General features: G+C 32.9%; 1 protein-coding gene across 1 annotated transcript in view; it reads left to right on the forward strand.

Annotated features, from left to right (window-relative positions):
- Nucleotides 1-16,944, forward strand: part of Dmxl1 (Dmx like 1) — a 329,055-nt gene that overhangs the window by 103,445 nt on the left and 208,666 nt on the right. The window contains 3 exon segments of the mRNA XM_058578056.1: nucleotides 3,737-3,915; nucleotides 8,396-8,541; nucleotides 15,321-15,406. Coding sequence (XP_058434039.1) covers nucleotides 3,737-3,915; nucleotides 8,396-8,541; nucleotides 15,321-15,406 — 411 coding nt within the window.

Below are 16,944 nucleotides of genomic sequence, written 5' to 3' on the forward strand. Positions count from 1 at the left end.
AACGGCTTTTAAACTGGTGATTTATTATCAAGAACTGTTAAAAGATTGACAACAAAAGAATATGTAATTTTCCTAGGGAAGGGAATACATTTTTTTGTTAGTGTCTCAAATGTACTTTGTGTGACGGCTGTATAACAAAAATTTAAGTTTAAAAACCATTCCATTTATTAATTTTATAAAATTAGAGAAGACAAATTCTTATATAATATGGGTAGAGAAAGCATAAAGGTTGAATCTCTAACAAATGCACAGTTCTAGACTTTTACAGAAATTTTATTCCTAAAACTAGATGACAAATCAAAGTTTTTGTATAATTTTAAACAAAACGAAATACCTATCTTACCTAGACTTCATTTAATATTTCTGATACTGAACATATTATCTTTCTCCCAACCTTGTTTTCTAATATTTTTGGCAGTCCCAACTCCTGCAGCAAAATGACTTTTATGTATTTCCTTCATTCTAATTGGAGAGTGAGGGTACTGGGAATCAAATCCAAGGCCTTACACATGGCAGGCAAGTGCTCTACTACTGAGCTACATCCCTAGCCCTAATTCTATACATATATATTTTTTTCTTTAGTCTGATGTAAATTATGATTGAAAAAAAAACATCAAATTTGCCATGTTAACTTTTTTATGTGTATGACCAGTAGTGTTAAATATATTCACATAGTTGTGAAACAGATCTTCAGAACTTTTTCATCTTGCAAAATCTGAAACTATATCCATTCAACAACTCTCCTTTTTGTCTTGCCCCTGAACTTTTATAATCACCTGCTTAGTTTCTGTTTCCAGAAATCTGTCTATCTTAGATAATGCATATAAGTGTAATTATACAGCATTTTTCTTTTTGTGACTGGCTTATTTTATTTAGCATAACATCCTCAAGGTTTATCCATTTGTAGCATGTGACAAAATTTTCCTCCTTTTTAAGGCTGAGTAATATTCCACTGAATGTATAAGTTTCATTCAAATTTTCAATAAAATTTGTTGAGTTTGAGCTGAAATCTTACAGATAGAACAATATTGTGGCCCTTGGAGTGATTGAAAACTGAGTAATACTGTAGAACAGTGATCTCTGGACTTCTAATTACATAGTCCTGTCCACAAAACATTACTGAGCAATCCCCTAATGTATGCATATTTATATGTCATATTATTGGTCAGATATGAAACACTGACAAAATATTGTTTTTTTCCTCGTTTTAACACTTCAAGATACAAGGTAATGTACATGTAATGATTCTGGGAAAATCCTGAGAATCAAACAAGCTTTCTAGTATCTGGATAGTATCACATGTTAGACTTTTTTTTTTTAATGTCATTAACCTTATTCTTTGAAGATTGAAGAATACCTTTAATTCACTGCTTCTTTAATCTTTTCTCTTTTGAAATCTTTGAAGTTTACTTGTAAAAGTGTTATACATTTAATTTTGAGGATTTGTTTTTATACTTAATTTGTGTTCATATACATTTATACTACCCTTTTTACCTGAAGTGCCCCAGTGATAAAAGAAAGTGAATATATACCTGAGATTGAGGATTTGGACTGATTTGTTTTGTTGAAAGCAAGGAATGAATATGAAATCTATTTTATCTTAAACTTTAACTACATGGCATTTATATTGTCTATATCTGTATTTCTCTCAACATAAAATATTTTCAACCATTAGTTAAGTAATTTACCTTCTCCGTATCTATTGGTGCTATATTTGAAGGTCCAGGATGATATGCCCCCTGAAGTTTCATTTACCTCTCACACTCAGTAGGATTTGATTGAAAAGTAGAGAGTGAGGTGGTTCTGCTGATTAAGTTCAGTTTTTAAAGAAACAATATTTGAATGTATAGTCAGAATATTAATTTCATTGTGTCTGTTTTATAATAGTAAACTGAAATTAGAAATATTGACAATAACCTTCCTATTACGTTTGAATTTTAATCACAGTAATATATGTGTGTTAGTGAACAAGTAGTATAGTAGAACTTATTACAAAAAGCAGCATTATCATTCTTATTTGTCTAATACTTCTCATTCCCATTCCTTGAGGAATCTTTCCTTAGACATAGCCTCTTAATCATTTCTCCATTTCTGTTTTGAGATTTTTTCAGAGTTTCTTTTACAGTTCTAAGAAAAACAGTATAGAATGTGCTGAGGGTAAAAAAAAGTTTCTTAAGGGAAGGAAGGTATATTAGTCTCCATAGTCTATAATCTTGACATGAAAGCCTGCTTTTGGAACTACTTTCTATGTACAAAAGCAACTGAGAAATGCACTTTTTAAATTTATGTCAGAACTTTTCTTAGTTGTCTGACATTTCTCCATGTATGCCGTCATTTTTCTTTAGCCACTTTTTAACCTCTCCATCCCCCTTATAATTCATAAACTCTACATACAAGTTCCTCTTCAGTTTTGTTTTTAGGATGTGTAATAGTAGGTATATTGGAAACTTGATTTTGATTATCAGATATTAAGAACAAAGAAAAATTTACACATTTAATATGATAATTATTTTTAAAGTAATTTGAAAGATTAAGTAATAATGATACCACTATTTATATTCTTAGAATACTAACATTTTTTTAAATCTTTCTTGTTTTCTGAAATAACCAAATTACTGTACTAAACTCAGAGCTTGACTATAGCTTGATATATTTGCATGTGCATGCTGTGTCTGCAAGCTGAGTAGCTTTAAACAATAAAACATTGTATTACAGTACGAATTTTATATCCCTGTTGGGAGGTAAGTTAAATCTCATTGGAACCATTGAAGAATATTGGTATGCCTATAATGTGAATTATTTGCTATATGTTACAAAATACTTGATTCTCTACAGGTTATCTGCTGCTTGTTTTGGGGATTGAACTCAGGGCCTCTTGCATGCTAGGCAAGAGTTCCACCACTGAGCTACACCCCTGGCTGGGCAATTTGCTACTTATGACTTAGTGTTGATTAAAAATTTGTCAGACTTTTTTAATGCTAATGTCTTTAGGATTCTAGAGTAGAATACTTACTAATTATGAAGAATGTTCAGAAAGTAAAACAGTAAAGATTGCATTTTCTCTTTATTCTTTGTATTTCCATTGACTATAAAATTCCATCTCTGAACCATTTCCAAAGATATGAATCAGTTTAAATAAGTAATCATAATACTCAAATTTTTAATTTTTTTAGTGAAAATGAAGTTTTATATTAGATATAACGCCAAGTGATTATTGAAGATCTCAAAAATGAATTGTTGCCTTTAATTAATATTGACATTCCATCATGTGCTTTAAAAAACAAAGTTGTGGCTGGGGAGCGTGGTAGTTCAATGGTAGAGCATGTGCTTAGCATGCATGGGACCCTGGATTCAATCCCCAGGAAGCCACCCACTTCATTCCCCTGACACACACCAAAAAACAAAAAACAAAACAAAACAAAAAACTTCCAAGTAGATGGGTATAGTAAATGTCTTTCCATGTTTATAGATAAATTGTGGACCTGCTTACAAACAGACATTATATCCTATTATCCTATATATACAGTTGATAAGTCAGCATTCAAAGAATTTAGATAAAAGCAGAGGTTTCTATACAAAGAGTTTTTTGGCTCACTTCCCCTACCTATTTTCTTATCTGCTCTATACTTTCATAATCATATCTTGGTTTTTTTGTATATGCTTATTTGTAGTTACACTTAGGTGAAATAACTACAATGAAAATAGTACTTACTTTAATAATACTTTTTCTTCTTAGTTTCTTCACTAGTTGAAGAAGGCGAAAAACAGAACAAACGTTTTAGGCCATCAAAAATATCTTGCAGAGAATCTGCCCCACTGACCTCCTCCTCACCACCGGTAAGCCAGGAGTCATTGTCAGTCAAAGAGAAGTTCATCCCTCCTGAACTCAGTATCTGGGACTATTTCATTGCCAAGGTAATAAAAGTACTGTCTAGATCAATAATTACATGATGAAATGGAAATAAAGGTGTTTAAAATAAGTGTACTTGTTGGTGCTTCCAGATATCTTTCTACAGTGCTTTAGAAGATTTTTTTTTTTTTTCTGGTATCAGGCTACATTAAAAAAAAAATCCTAAAATACTTATTATAATGTTTGTTTTAACTATGTGTGTTTGTATATAAATAAGTTTGAAGGTGGTTTTTCATAAATTATGATTTCAGTATTTTAAATAAAATAAAGTTGTTAAATAAGAAGAGAACTTATTTAACACTTCATTGTTAATGTGATGGATAGGGGTTTAAGAACAAAGATCACGTTTGTGCCCTGATCATCTATCATCATGCTCATTCTTTTCTTTTTTTCCCCCAGTGCTGGGGATCAAACCTAGGGTCTCCTTCATGCTAGGCAAGTGCTCTACCACTAAGATATATCCCTAGCTCCTCATTCTTTTTTAATACTACAGACAGTCCCATGTTGTTTTGACAGATACAAATTTCAGCACCAGTGTTGAGCTGAATAACATTACCTCCATATCATGATTCAAATTTAATTTACAATAGTATGAATAAATGAGAATAATTGCATGAAGTATAAATTTTCCTGTTATCTCTTTATTTCACCGAATAGTATGTAAATAACAGAAAAATCTCATGATCAGGAAACAGTCACATCAATTCTTTTGAATTTTGTCAGTGATTAATCATTTAACACTATTATTCAGTTCACACATAGCACAGTATGTAGTTATTTTTTTTGTCTCCCAAGATAAACTCTTGATATTTTACAAAATTAGATAACAAAGAGGGAACTGATCAACTGAAATGAAAATGAAACAAACAAAAAAGAGTAATAGTGCTGAGAATAAAATTCAAATTCAACATAAATGGAATTATAGAAAATATAAATAGGGGGTCTGGAGTTGTGGCTCAGCAGTAGAGTGCTCGCCTAGCATGTGCAAGGCGCTGGGTTCGATCCTCAGAACCACAGAAAAATAAATAAAATAAAGGCATTGTGTCCAACTACGACTACAAAAAATATTAAAAAAGAAAAGACAAGAAAATATAACTGGAAATGTTGACATTGCTGCCATTTGAAAGAGTGCAGATATACAGACAGGAATTTAGTGAGGATAAACTTATCAATATAAATATAGGAAGTTGTTAGGAAAGGATGAAAATGTTCCAAAGATAGTAGTGTTGACAAAAATAAATAAACCAACCAACAACAAACCCCTTCACATTAAAGAGATATATAACATTAAAAGTAGAAAGAGTAAAATACTAGAAGCTGACACAAACTTATAAATATGACAGTTTCTAAAGTATAGAAAAGATGGTTGCTTTATAAGTTATAGAGTTAGAAGAAGGCAAACACTCTTCAAACTATACTATATATATATCCTTTGGAAGCTTTTTACAAATGAAACACTTCTTAATATTTCTAATATTTAAATTACAATTTACTTAATGCTTTCCTATTTTATAAAATGTTGTTTATACATTTATACCCAACAGTAAGAACTTTTAGTGTTTTGACAAATATTTTTAAAGGTCACAGAACACTTGTGATTGTTCCCATTGATTTATTTTTTTTTAAAGAGAGAGAGAATTTTTAATATTTATTTTTTAGTTTTTCGGCGGACACAACATCTTTGTTTGTATGTAGTGCTGAGGATCTAACCCGGGCCGCACGAATGCCAGGCGAGCACGCTACCACTTGAGCCACATCCCCAGCCTCCGCATTGATTTTTAAGATGTATTGTATGATTTCTATTTGCATAATATCTCCCACCCCTAACCTGGATACTGGGGATTGAACCCAGGGGCCTTCTACCACTGAGCTATACCCCCAGCCCTTTAAAAAATTATTTATTTTGATACAAGGTCTCACTAAGTTTGGAGGCTGGCCTCAAACTTGTGATTTTCCTGCCTCAGTCTGCCAAGTAGCTGGGATTATAGTTGTACACTACCACACCCAGCATACAGTACTGTGTTACTGTACAAAGCAAGGACTACCTACCTTCTACCTTTCATCTGATTAGACAAATTCTTCATATCTTAAACTTCTAGATGTTCTTTTTACTGCCTTGTATTAATTGCATCTAACTATTCTCGGATGACACTAAGCCCAGGCCACAAAACCTTTTATTTTATTTTATTTTTTTATAGCCAACATGATTCAGGTAATGAAAGGAGTGTTTGCCTCTTTGTTCTTCATTGCCTTTTGCAGAGTCATTTGTTCATTGAACAGATGTTTAGAAAGCATTTTATCTGTGAATGTCTTTATTTCATTTTGATTTTTGAAAGATATAGGATTATATTTAGCAAGATTTTATTTAACTGTCTTGTTCCTGGATTTCCTTGTTAAATTTATGGCTGATCTGCCCTGTTCCAGTCAATATTGCAACCAAAGGCTAGTTGAGATGTTAATCGTCCCTAATTATTTGAGTCTGAGGTATCTATTGTTTTTGATAATGCCCGTGGACATGAAATTTTAAAGCTAACCCCATCTTGAGATGAAAAAGGAGTGGCTCCTGACCAACATGCCAGATTCTCTTGGTTTTATTCAGATTCAGTAGATTTTCTTAAATCTTCTATGTACTATGTGCATTTGGTCAATTTGCTGTGCTTGTTTTTGAAAACTTCCTTACTCAGCTATTCCAGAAGTTCCACCCTGCATGCTGTGTTGCATTTCCCTCAAGCTAATATTTTATAACTTTTTGAACTTCCTACATCTCCTGTTCCATTCTCTCCTTGCTATCTCCCACCCATCCCAGATGGTGCTGAAGATTGAACCCAGGGCCTCAGAAGTGCAAGTTAGGCAGGTGTTGTATGACTAACCTAACTCTCTAGTTCCTCACTCATAATTTGCATCACTTTATAAGTTGTTGAGAACCATGGAATGAAACTACACTAGTTTACCATCTTTTCTTTTCTCCTATTATGATGGAGGTAGAGTCCTTCCTATCAAAGACCATTTCCCCCAGTTTTGTTCTGAATCCTATTCTTTTTTTCTCTGTTCTCATGTCTTCAGTACTTCTGTTCTTTATTGGCTCTTTAACCATCAGAATTATGCTATAGTATCTATACTTCCAAACACCTACTTCGACCCTAACACTTTTTCTGCTACTTTGCTACTTTCTAAAACAATATACATATTTTCTTTTCTACTGCCTTACATTATTTCCTTTTTGTAATAACTCATTGTATGCTTTCAACCCAGTTACCACATTGAAACTGTTTTTGTTGAGTGGCAGGTGACATCCATGTGAAATGTAACAATTTTTTTTTCATTATCATTTTATCTGACTTATTATTATTAGCGACATTTAAACAACTTACCACTTGCTCTTTAGAAATTCTTCTTTCCCGGTGCCTTGAAATCAGTCTCATCGAGCTTTGTTTCTCCTAAATCTTCATCCTTAAAGTTGCTCAAATTAGAAGCCCAGAAATCATTGTTTTTCCTTTTTTCTTACTTTCCAAATCTGTTGAACACAACTTGAGTCTGTTATTTCTCTACAGGTCTATTCCTAATACCTATATGTGAGCTGCCAATTCTTGGATTAGTTGCTGTTGTTTCCATTTCTACTCTTGCAATTGTCATTTTTCTCCTAAGAGTGTAGACATAGTGATATCATTAGATTATAAGTCTCAATTCCTGTTCTCTGCCTAAAAGGCATTAGTGGCAACCCATTATACTCCTTTATTGTGACCTACAAGACCCTGCCAGAGCTGTCACCTGCTATTCTCTTAAACCTTTCTTCCAACACTTATCCAATTGCTTAGCAGCCTTTGGTGAAACTGCTTTTGTTCATACCAACTTTCTCACAAGTAGAGCCTTTCTAAGTGGTATTTCTGCTACCTAAAGTGCTTTCATTTTCTCTTATTATATGATTTATTCCTTTTTGTTTGTTAGGCCAAATTTAAACGCCACTTTTCAAAGAAGTCTTCATCTTTCATGATCAGCTTATGTTCTCCATCTCAATTCTTTTTTCCTTTTTTTTTTCCTTTGTGGTAATGAAGATTGAACTTGGGCCCTTGCACCTTGTACATGCACTCCACAAATTTTTTTTTTCCTTTGTAGGGCTTAATATAATTTTTACTTACTTTCTGTTTCTTCCTTATCTTTACCACTACAGTGTAAGTAAGCTCTGTGAAGACAGTTGAAGCATCTATCCTAAAAATTCTTATACTATCCTGTTCTTGTACTCTTTTAAATCCCTACATAAATCTTTAATGGGCACATAATGTATACTTAAAAATTTTTTTCTTGATTCGATGAGTAAGTAAGGAAATTGTGTTAAAGTGAAACCACAGGCATAGTATTGCAAATACTAGTGACTTATGATGAACTATCTACAAATGGGATGAATTGTTACTATTAAGCTATATGTTTGAATGTATTAAATAAGATATTTGGTTAACAAATTGTGTGATTTTTGTTTGATTATTTCAGCCTTTCCTACCACCTTCCCAAAGTAAAGCTGAATATGATTCAGAGGAGAGTCTGGAAAGTGATGGTGATGATGATGATGATGATAATGATAATGTTTTAGCTTCAGATTTTCATCTCCAAGAGCATTCTAATTCAAATTCATATAGGTATGTATTATTACATTTTAATCTTTTAAAAATCATCCTGGCTTATATGATATTTTTTGAAAATAATACATGTGCTTTATAAATTAGTACACTAACACATTTCTATAATTGTAGTTGAAATTGTTAAATTGCTTCCCTTCAACATAATTTGTCAGTTAAACTTTTTTTCTTTTGGTACTAGGGATTGAACCCAGAGGTACTTTACCACTGAGCCACATCCCCAGCCCTTTAAATTTTTTTTTTTTTTTTTTTAATTTTGTGACAGGGTCTAACTAAGTAGCTTGGGCCCTCACTAAGTTGCTGGCTTTGAACTAAGATCTTTTGACTAAGCCTCCCAACCACTGGGATTACAGGCATGCACCATCACAACCGGTGTCAGTTAACTTGACTTTACATGAGGAGACCATCTATAATTTTATTACTCCTCACAGATCTTCTCACATTATCCCTTGCTTTTGGGATCCTATGTCCCACAATTTTAACTTTGAAAATCTATTGCTTTTTCAGGAAAACAGTAGTACTATGTCAATAAGTACTGTCTTAAAAGTTTTCAAATATTATAAAAATCCTAAATGTTCAAAACACTGATTCCTAGCTCCAGTGGTGCATTATTCATACATTCATGAGTAGCTAGTGTATTATCTTGTTTCTTGATGTGTTGCTTACATCTGAAATATATATATACTTTATACAGACAAAATATGTTAATATAAATTTTGAAAAGAAGTAAATGTGTCAGGGACAGTGAAATACTTCTTAATTTTTCTCTTATTTCTATATTTTATTTTATTGAAAAAAAAATTTATATATACACAAATGCACACACCATATATATATATATATATATATATATATATATATGTAAGTATATATACACATACATATATATATATATATAAAATTCTGGAGTTTTTTAAATATATGACAGCGGAATGCATTACAATTCTTATTACACATATATAGAGCACAATTTTTCATATCTCTGGTTGTATACATAGTATATTCACACCAATTCGTGTCTTCATACATGTACTTTGGATAATAATGATCATCACATTCCACCATCATTTCTAACCCCATGCCCCTCCCTTCCCCTCCAACCCCTCTGTCCTATCTAGAGGACGTCTTTTTCTCCCATGCTCCCTCTCCCTATTCCACTCTGAATCAGCCTCCCTATATCAAAGAAAATATTCAGCATTTGTTTTTTTTGGGATTGTCTAACTTCACTTAGCATTATCTTCTCTAACTTCATCCATTTACCTGCAAATGCCATGATTTTATTCTCTATTGCTGAGTAATATTCCATTGTGTGGGCTGGGGATGTGGCTCAAGCGGTAATGTGCTCGCCTGGCATGTACGGGGCGCTGGGTTTGATCCTCAGCGCCACATAAAAATAAAATAAAGATGTTGTGTCCACCGAAAACTGAAAAATAAATATTAAAAAATTCTCTCTGTCTTTCTCTCTCTCTTCTCTCTTCTCTTTCTTCTCTCTCTACATCTTTTAAAAAATATTCCATTGTGTATATATGCCACATTTTTTTATCCATTCATCTATTAAAGGTCATCTAGATTGGTTCCACAGTTCAGCTATTGTGAATTGTGCTCCTGTAAACATTAATGTGACTCTGTCCCTGTAGTATGCTGTTTTTAAGTCCTTTGGGTATAGACTGAGGAGAGGGATAGCTGAGTCAAATGGTGGTTCCATTCCCAATTTTCCAAGAAAGCTTCATACTGCTTTCCATATTGGCTACAACAATTTGCAGTCCCACCAGCAGTGTATGAGTGTACCATTTTCCCCACATCCTTGTCAACACTTATTATTGTTTGTATGTATAATAGCTGCCATTCTGAGTGGGGTGAGATGAAATCTTAGAGTGGTTTTGATTTGCATTTCTGTAATTGCTAGTGATGAACATTTTTTCATGTATTTGTTGATTGATAGTATATCATCATCTGAGAAGTGTCTGTTCAGGTCCTTGGCCTATTTATTGATTAGGTTATTTGTTTTTGTGGTGTTTAGCTTTTTGAGTTCTTTATATACCCTAGACATTAGTGCTCTATCTGATGTGTGAGGGGTAAAGATTTGCTCCCAATATGTAGGCTCTCAGTTCTACTCACAGATTGTTTCTTTTGCTGAGAAGAAACTTCCTAGTTTGAGTCCATCTCATTTATTGATTCTTGATTTTCATTCTTGCACCACAAGAGTCTTATTAAGGAAATTAAGGCCTAATCCCACATGATGTAGATTAGGGCCTACTTTTTCTTCTATTAGACGCAGGATCTCTGCTTGTATTCCTAAGTCCTTGATCCATTTTGAGTTGAGTTTTGTGCATGGTGAGAAATAGGGGTTTCATTTCATTTTGTTGCATATGGATTTCCAGTTTTCCCAGCACCATTTGTTGAAGAGGCTATCTTTTCTCCAATGCATGTTCTTGGCACCTTTGTATAATATAAGATAATTGTAGTTTTGTGAGTTATTCAATACCATTGGTCTACCAGTCTGTTTTCATGCCAATACCACGCTGTTTTTGTTGTTATTGCTTTGTAGTATAGTTTAAGGTCTGGTATAGTGATGCTACCTGCTTCACTCTTCCTGCTAAGGATTGCTTTACCTATTCTGGGTCTCTTATTTTTCCAGATGAATTTTATGATTGCTTTTTCTATTTCTATGAGGAATTCCATTGGAATTTTGATCGGAATTGCATTAAATCTGTATTGTGCTTTTGGAAATGTGGTCATTTTGATAATATTAATTCTCCCTATCCAAGAACAAGGTAGACCTTCCCATCTTCTAAGGTCTTCTTTGATTTCTTTAGGGTTCTGTAATTTTCATTATATAGATCGTTCACCTCTTTCGTTAATTCAATTCCCAAGGCTTTTTTTTTTTTTTTTTTTTTTTTTGAGGCTATTGAAAATGGGGTAGTTTTCCTCGTTTCCCTTTCTGAGGATTTGTCACTGATATTCAGAAATGCCTTTGATTTATTGGTGTCGATTTTATATCCTGCTACTTTGTTAAATTCATTTACTAGTTCTAGGAGTTTCTGTTGGAGAGTATTCTACGTGTAGAATCATATCATCAGCAAATAGTGCCAATTTGAGTTCTTCTCTTTCTATGTGTATCCCTTTACTTTCTTTAATCTGTCTAATTGCTCTGGCCAGTGTTTTAAGAACTATGTTAAATAGAAGTGGTGAAAGAGAGCATCCCTGTGTTGTTCCAGTTTCTAGAGGGAATTCCTTCAATTTTTTCTCCATTTAGAATGATGTTGGCCTGGGGCTTAGCATAGATAACCTTTATGATGTTGAGATATGTTCCTGTTATCCCTAATTCTTCTAGTGTTTTGAACATAAACGGGTGCTGTATTTTGTCAAATGCTTTTTCTGCGTCTATTGGTTCTTTTCTTTAAGTCTATTGATGTGATGAATTACGTTTATTGATTTCCATATGTTGAACCAACCTTGCATCCCTGGGATGAATCGCACTTGATCATGATGCAGGATCTTTTTGATATGTTTGTGTATTCGATTTGCCAGAATTTTGTTGAGAATCACGTATAGGGGGAGATCAATTCATGTATCAGCAGATTTTTCAACACAGACCTTCAAAGCCAGGAGATCATGAAACAACATATACCAAGCTCTGAAAGAAAATTGATGCCAGCCAAGAATCTTAATATCCAGGAAAGCTAAGCTGTAGATTTGATGATGAAATGAAAACCTTCCATGATAAACCAAAGTTACAAGAATTTACAACTAGAAAGCCTGCACTACAGAACATCCTCAGCAAAATATTCCATGAAGAGGAAATGAAAAGCAATGATTAAAATCAGCAGAGGGAAGGATTACACTAAAGGAAAATCTAATCAGAGGAGATACCTAGTCACGTTAAATACCAAAAATAAACAAAAATGGCTAGGAATACAAATCATATCTCAATAATAACCCTGAATGTTAATGGGCTAAACTCGCCAATCAAAAGACATAGACTAGCAGGTTGGATGAAAAAAAAAAAAAAAGAACCAACAATATGCTGCCTCCAGGAAACTCATCTCATAGGAAAAGACATTCACAGACTGAAGGTGAAGGGTTGGGAAAAATCATACCACTCACATGGACTGTGTAAGCAAGTAGCGGTTTCCATCCTCATATCAAATATAGTAGACTTCAAACTAGAGTTAATCAAAAAGGATAAAGAAATACACTACGTTACTGCTTAAGGGAACCATACACCAACAAGACTTAACAATTATAAATATATATGCCTCAAACAATGGAACAGCTATGTTCATCAAACAAACTCTTCTGAAGTTCAAGAGTCAAATAGACCACAACAGTAATTGTGGGTGACTTAAACACACCTTTTTCATCACTAGATAGATCTTCCAAACAAAAGCTGAACAAAGAACTATATAACTCAATAATACAATCAATAACTTAGATTTAACTGACATATATAGAATATTCCATTCTTCAATGAGAGAATATACTTTCTTCTTAGTAGCACATGGATCCTCCTCTGAAATAGACCATATACTATGCCACAAAGCAACTCTTAGCAAATATAAAACAGAGGTAGTACCCTTCATTCTATCAGATTATAATGGAATGAAATTAGAAATCAATGATAAAATAAGAAATAAAATCTAATCCAACATCTGGAGACTAAATAATATGCTCCTGAATGAAGAATGGGTTACAGAAGACATCAAGTAGGAGATTAAAAAAATTTAGAGGTGAATGTGAATACAGATACAACATATCGAAATCTCTGGAACACTATGAAAGCAGTACTAAGAGGAAAGTTCACTGCATGGAGTTCATTCCTTAAAAGAAGAAAAGGTCAACAGATAAATGACTTAACACTACATCTCAAAGCCCTAGAAAAAGAAGAGCAAACCAACACCAAAAGCAGCAGAATACAGGAAATAGTTAAAATCAGAGCTGAAATCAATGAAATTGAAATAAAAGAAACAATTGAAAAAATTGACAGAACAAAAAGTTGGTTCTTTGAAAAAATAAATAAAATTGACAGACCCTTAGCCAAGCTGATGAAGAGGAGAGTGAAATACTTCTTTATGAAAAATTACTTTGACATATTTATTGGTGTATTCGATTTTTTATGCTAAGTTTGCTTTTTCAAAATGAAAAACATTTGCATGACTCTGAAGTCAAAGTATAACTCAAAACCAAAAAACAACTCAATTAAATGGCCAGGAGCTGGTGTTGTGGCTCAGAGGTACAGCATTCGCCTAGCATGCGTGAGGCACTGGGTTCGATCCTCAGCACCACGTAAAAATAAATAAACAAAATTAAGATTTTGTGTCCCCCTATAACTAAAAAAAGTATTTTTAAAAAAATGACCAAAGGATTTGAATAAATATTTCTCCCAAGAATGACCAAAAAACACATGAAAATCGAACGCATGGTAGGACACCATCTTGTACTCATTAGGATAGCTACTATAAAAAATATCCAAATAATGATGTTGGCAGAAATGGGGAGTAATTAGAACCTTTGTTCCCTTCTGGTAGGAATGTAAAATAGTGCAGCCACTGTCAAAAATGGAATAGTAGTTCCTCAAAAAATTAAAAATAGAATTACCATATGATTCAGCAATTCCATTTCTGAGTATATACTTAAAAGAATTGAAAGCAGGCACTGAAGCTAATTTTTGTATATCCATGTTTACAGTAGTATTACTCATAGTCACCAGTCTGTAGAAACAATCCAAATGTTTCTTGACAGATGAATGGATAAGCAAAATTTGATATTGTACGTATAGTGGAAAATTATTCAGCCTTATAAAGGAAGGAAATTTTAACAAATGCTACAACATGGATAAATCTTAAGGACATTATGCTAAATGAAATAAACCAGTCATAAAACAGTAAATAGTGTATGATTCTACTTACATGTTATTCTTAGATGAGTCAACGCTTAGAGACTGACAGTTGGAAGTTGTCAGGGCCTGGACAATGAGCAGGTATTGTTAAATGAATATAAAGTTTTAGTTTTGTAAAATGAAAGAGTTTTGAAAATGGATGCTGGTTGTGGTTAAACAACTATATGAATGTACTTACTGCTGTTGAACTCTACACTTAAAAATGGTTAAAATGGTAAATTATCCATTATATGTTATTTTACCACAAAAAAATATTTAAAAGTGAATACTTTAAGAAATAAGTGTGTTCCACTTGAATCCATGGTAGGACACCATCTTGTACTCATTAGGATAGCTACTATAAACACTTCTTTTATAAAAAGTCAAATGAAAAGTCTCATATTTTTAAATTTCTTCCTTATACCCTCTACAGATAACCACTTTCGTTAGTTTTCATTTGATCACTTTTTTACGTTTCTGATTCACCCTTCTGTTTGCAAAAATAAACCAATGCATCTGTATAATTTTATCTCCTGCTTTCTTACACAGATTATGTAGCACACCATATCTAATGTTCTGAAACTTCCTTGTGCATTATTCATACTTCCAGAAGTTCTCTCCTTATTAATACTTAGAGATCCTTATTTATTCTTTTTTTATGGTTACCCTAAAATTTCACACTTCAAAATGGTCATTATTTAGCCAGTACAATTTGATTATTCTTACTCCTTTGTTATTATAGATAATCCTGACATGAGTACCTGCATCTATTAAATTATTTTGGTTTTGTTGGGGTACACCTTCAGGGTAAATTGTTAATAGTGGATTTCTGGTCAAAATGTTGTGCCCTTCTAAATCCCTACACAAATCTTTAATGTATCCATTTTTGCTTTGTTTTTAGTTGGTCATTGATGCGATTGGCAATGGTGCAATTGGTTCTCAACAATTTGAAGACATTCTATCCCTTTGCAGGTCATGATCTTGCAGGTAATAAATATCTTAATATAAACGAATGGTGCCGTTGCTTTGGTTTACTATTCTGTATACTTTTTTAAAATAGTGGAGAAAAGTTTAGACTTCCTGTTGTGAAAAACCAACCCTCTATAAATGCACCTATCATGCAATTCAGTGCTTGAGGAGGGCTATGTCCAAGAAATCAGAAGCACTGAACCTGATATGATTAACTATTATGAGACTATATTATAGCTTTCTGAATGTTGGGGCATTTAATAATGGTAACAGTGTAGAAACTAAGCAAACACAAAGCTTATAAACTACAAAGGAAGAAATGGTTGTGTAGGAGAGAAAGGGGTATGATAGTATACCAAATGTTTCAGCTGTGAAAAGTATTTTTCATTTATATATGTGAGATCATATATTTATATATTATAGACAAGTATATATAAGATAAATATGTATTATATATTGTTTATGTGTAATACATAATATTAAAATATTGATTTAACCAAATTTTTATGATGTTATGATAAAGGGAGGAAAAGTTTATTGTCATATTTTTTAGTAATAAATGAGTAGATCATTTACAAAATTAAAAATCATGAGCACACAGTATAAACATGTTATGTAGATATGGAGAGGTAAATAACAGGAGTAGTTAAAATAGGATCAGGACTCAGGAATATGGAAGTTTAGAAAAAGGTGCTGAGTTTCTTGGTAAGTATTATTTAACACTTTTGTGTGTATTTTCATTTTCTAAACAATCCCTAAAAAACAAATGCCAAATGTCTTCTTTGATATAAGGAGAGTAACTAAGAACAGAGTAGGGACGAAGAGCATGAGAAGAAGATTAACATTAAACAGAGATGAGAGGTGCGAGGGAAAGGGAGAGAAAAGGGAAATTGCATGGAAATGGAAGGAGACCCTCAGGGTTATACAAAAGAGCATACAAGAGGGAATGAGGGGAAAGGGAAAAATAATACAAGGGGGAGAAATGAAGGACAGTAGAGGGGGTAGAGAGAGAAGAGGGGAGGGTAGGGGAGGGGGGATAGTAGAGGATAGGAAAGGTAGCAGAACACAACAGACACTAGTATGGCAATATGTAAATCAATGGATGTGTAATTGATGCAATCTGTATATGGGCTAAAAATGGGAGTTCATAACCCACTTGAATCAAAGTGTGAAATATGATATATCAAGAAATATGTAATGTTTTGAACAACCAACAATAAAAAAAATCTTTTTTTCTGTAAAATTCTTTTTAATAAAGTCTTCAATCATCTTTAAAAAAAAAAAAATAAATCTTAAATTTATATGCCATACAGAACTGATACAAAGGTTTAAAACAATTTTCTCTCACACGTATTTTCCTAATCTTTAGATACATCTTTCATGTGAAAAAGTCAGAGACAGTAAAGTTGAAATGCTTGTACAGATTTCTTTTTTTTTTTTAAGAGAGAGAGAGAGAGAGAATTTTTAATATTTATTTTTTTTAGTTCTCGGCGGACACAACATCTTTGTTTATATGTGGTGCTGAAGATCGAACCCGGGCCGCACGCATGCCAGGC

Source organism: Marmota monax, unplaced genomic scaffold, assembly GCF_021218885.2.
Source record: "Marmota monax isolate L192 unplaced genomic scaffold, Marmota_monax_Labrador192_F-V1.1 WCK01_AAM20220418_F8-fsc00373, whole genome shotgun sequence".
NCBI lineage: Eukaryota > Metazoa > Chordata > Mammalia > Rodentia > Sciuridae > Marmota > Marmota monax.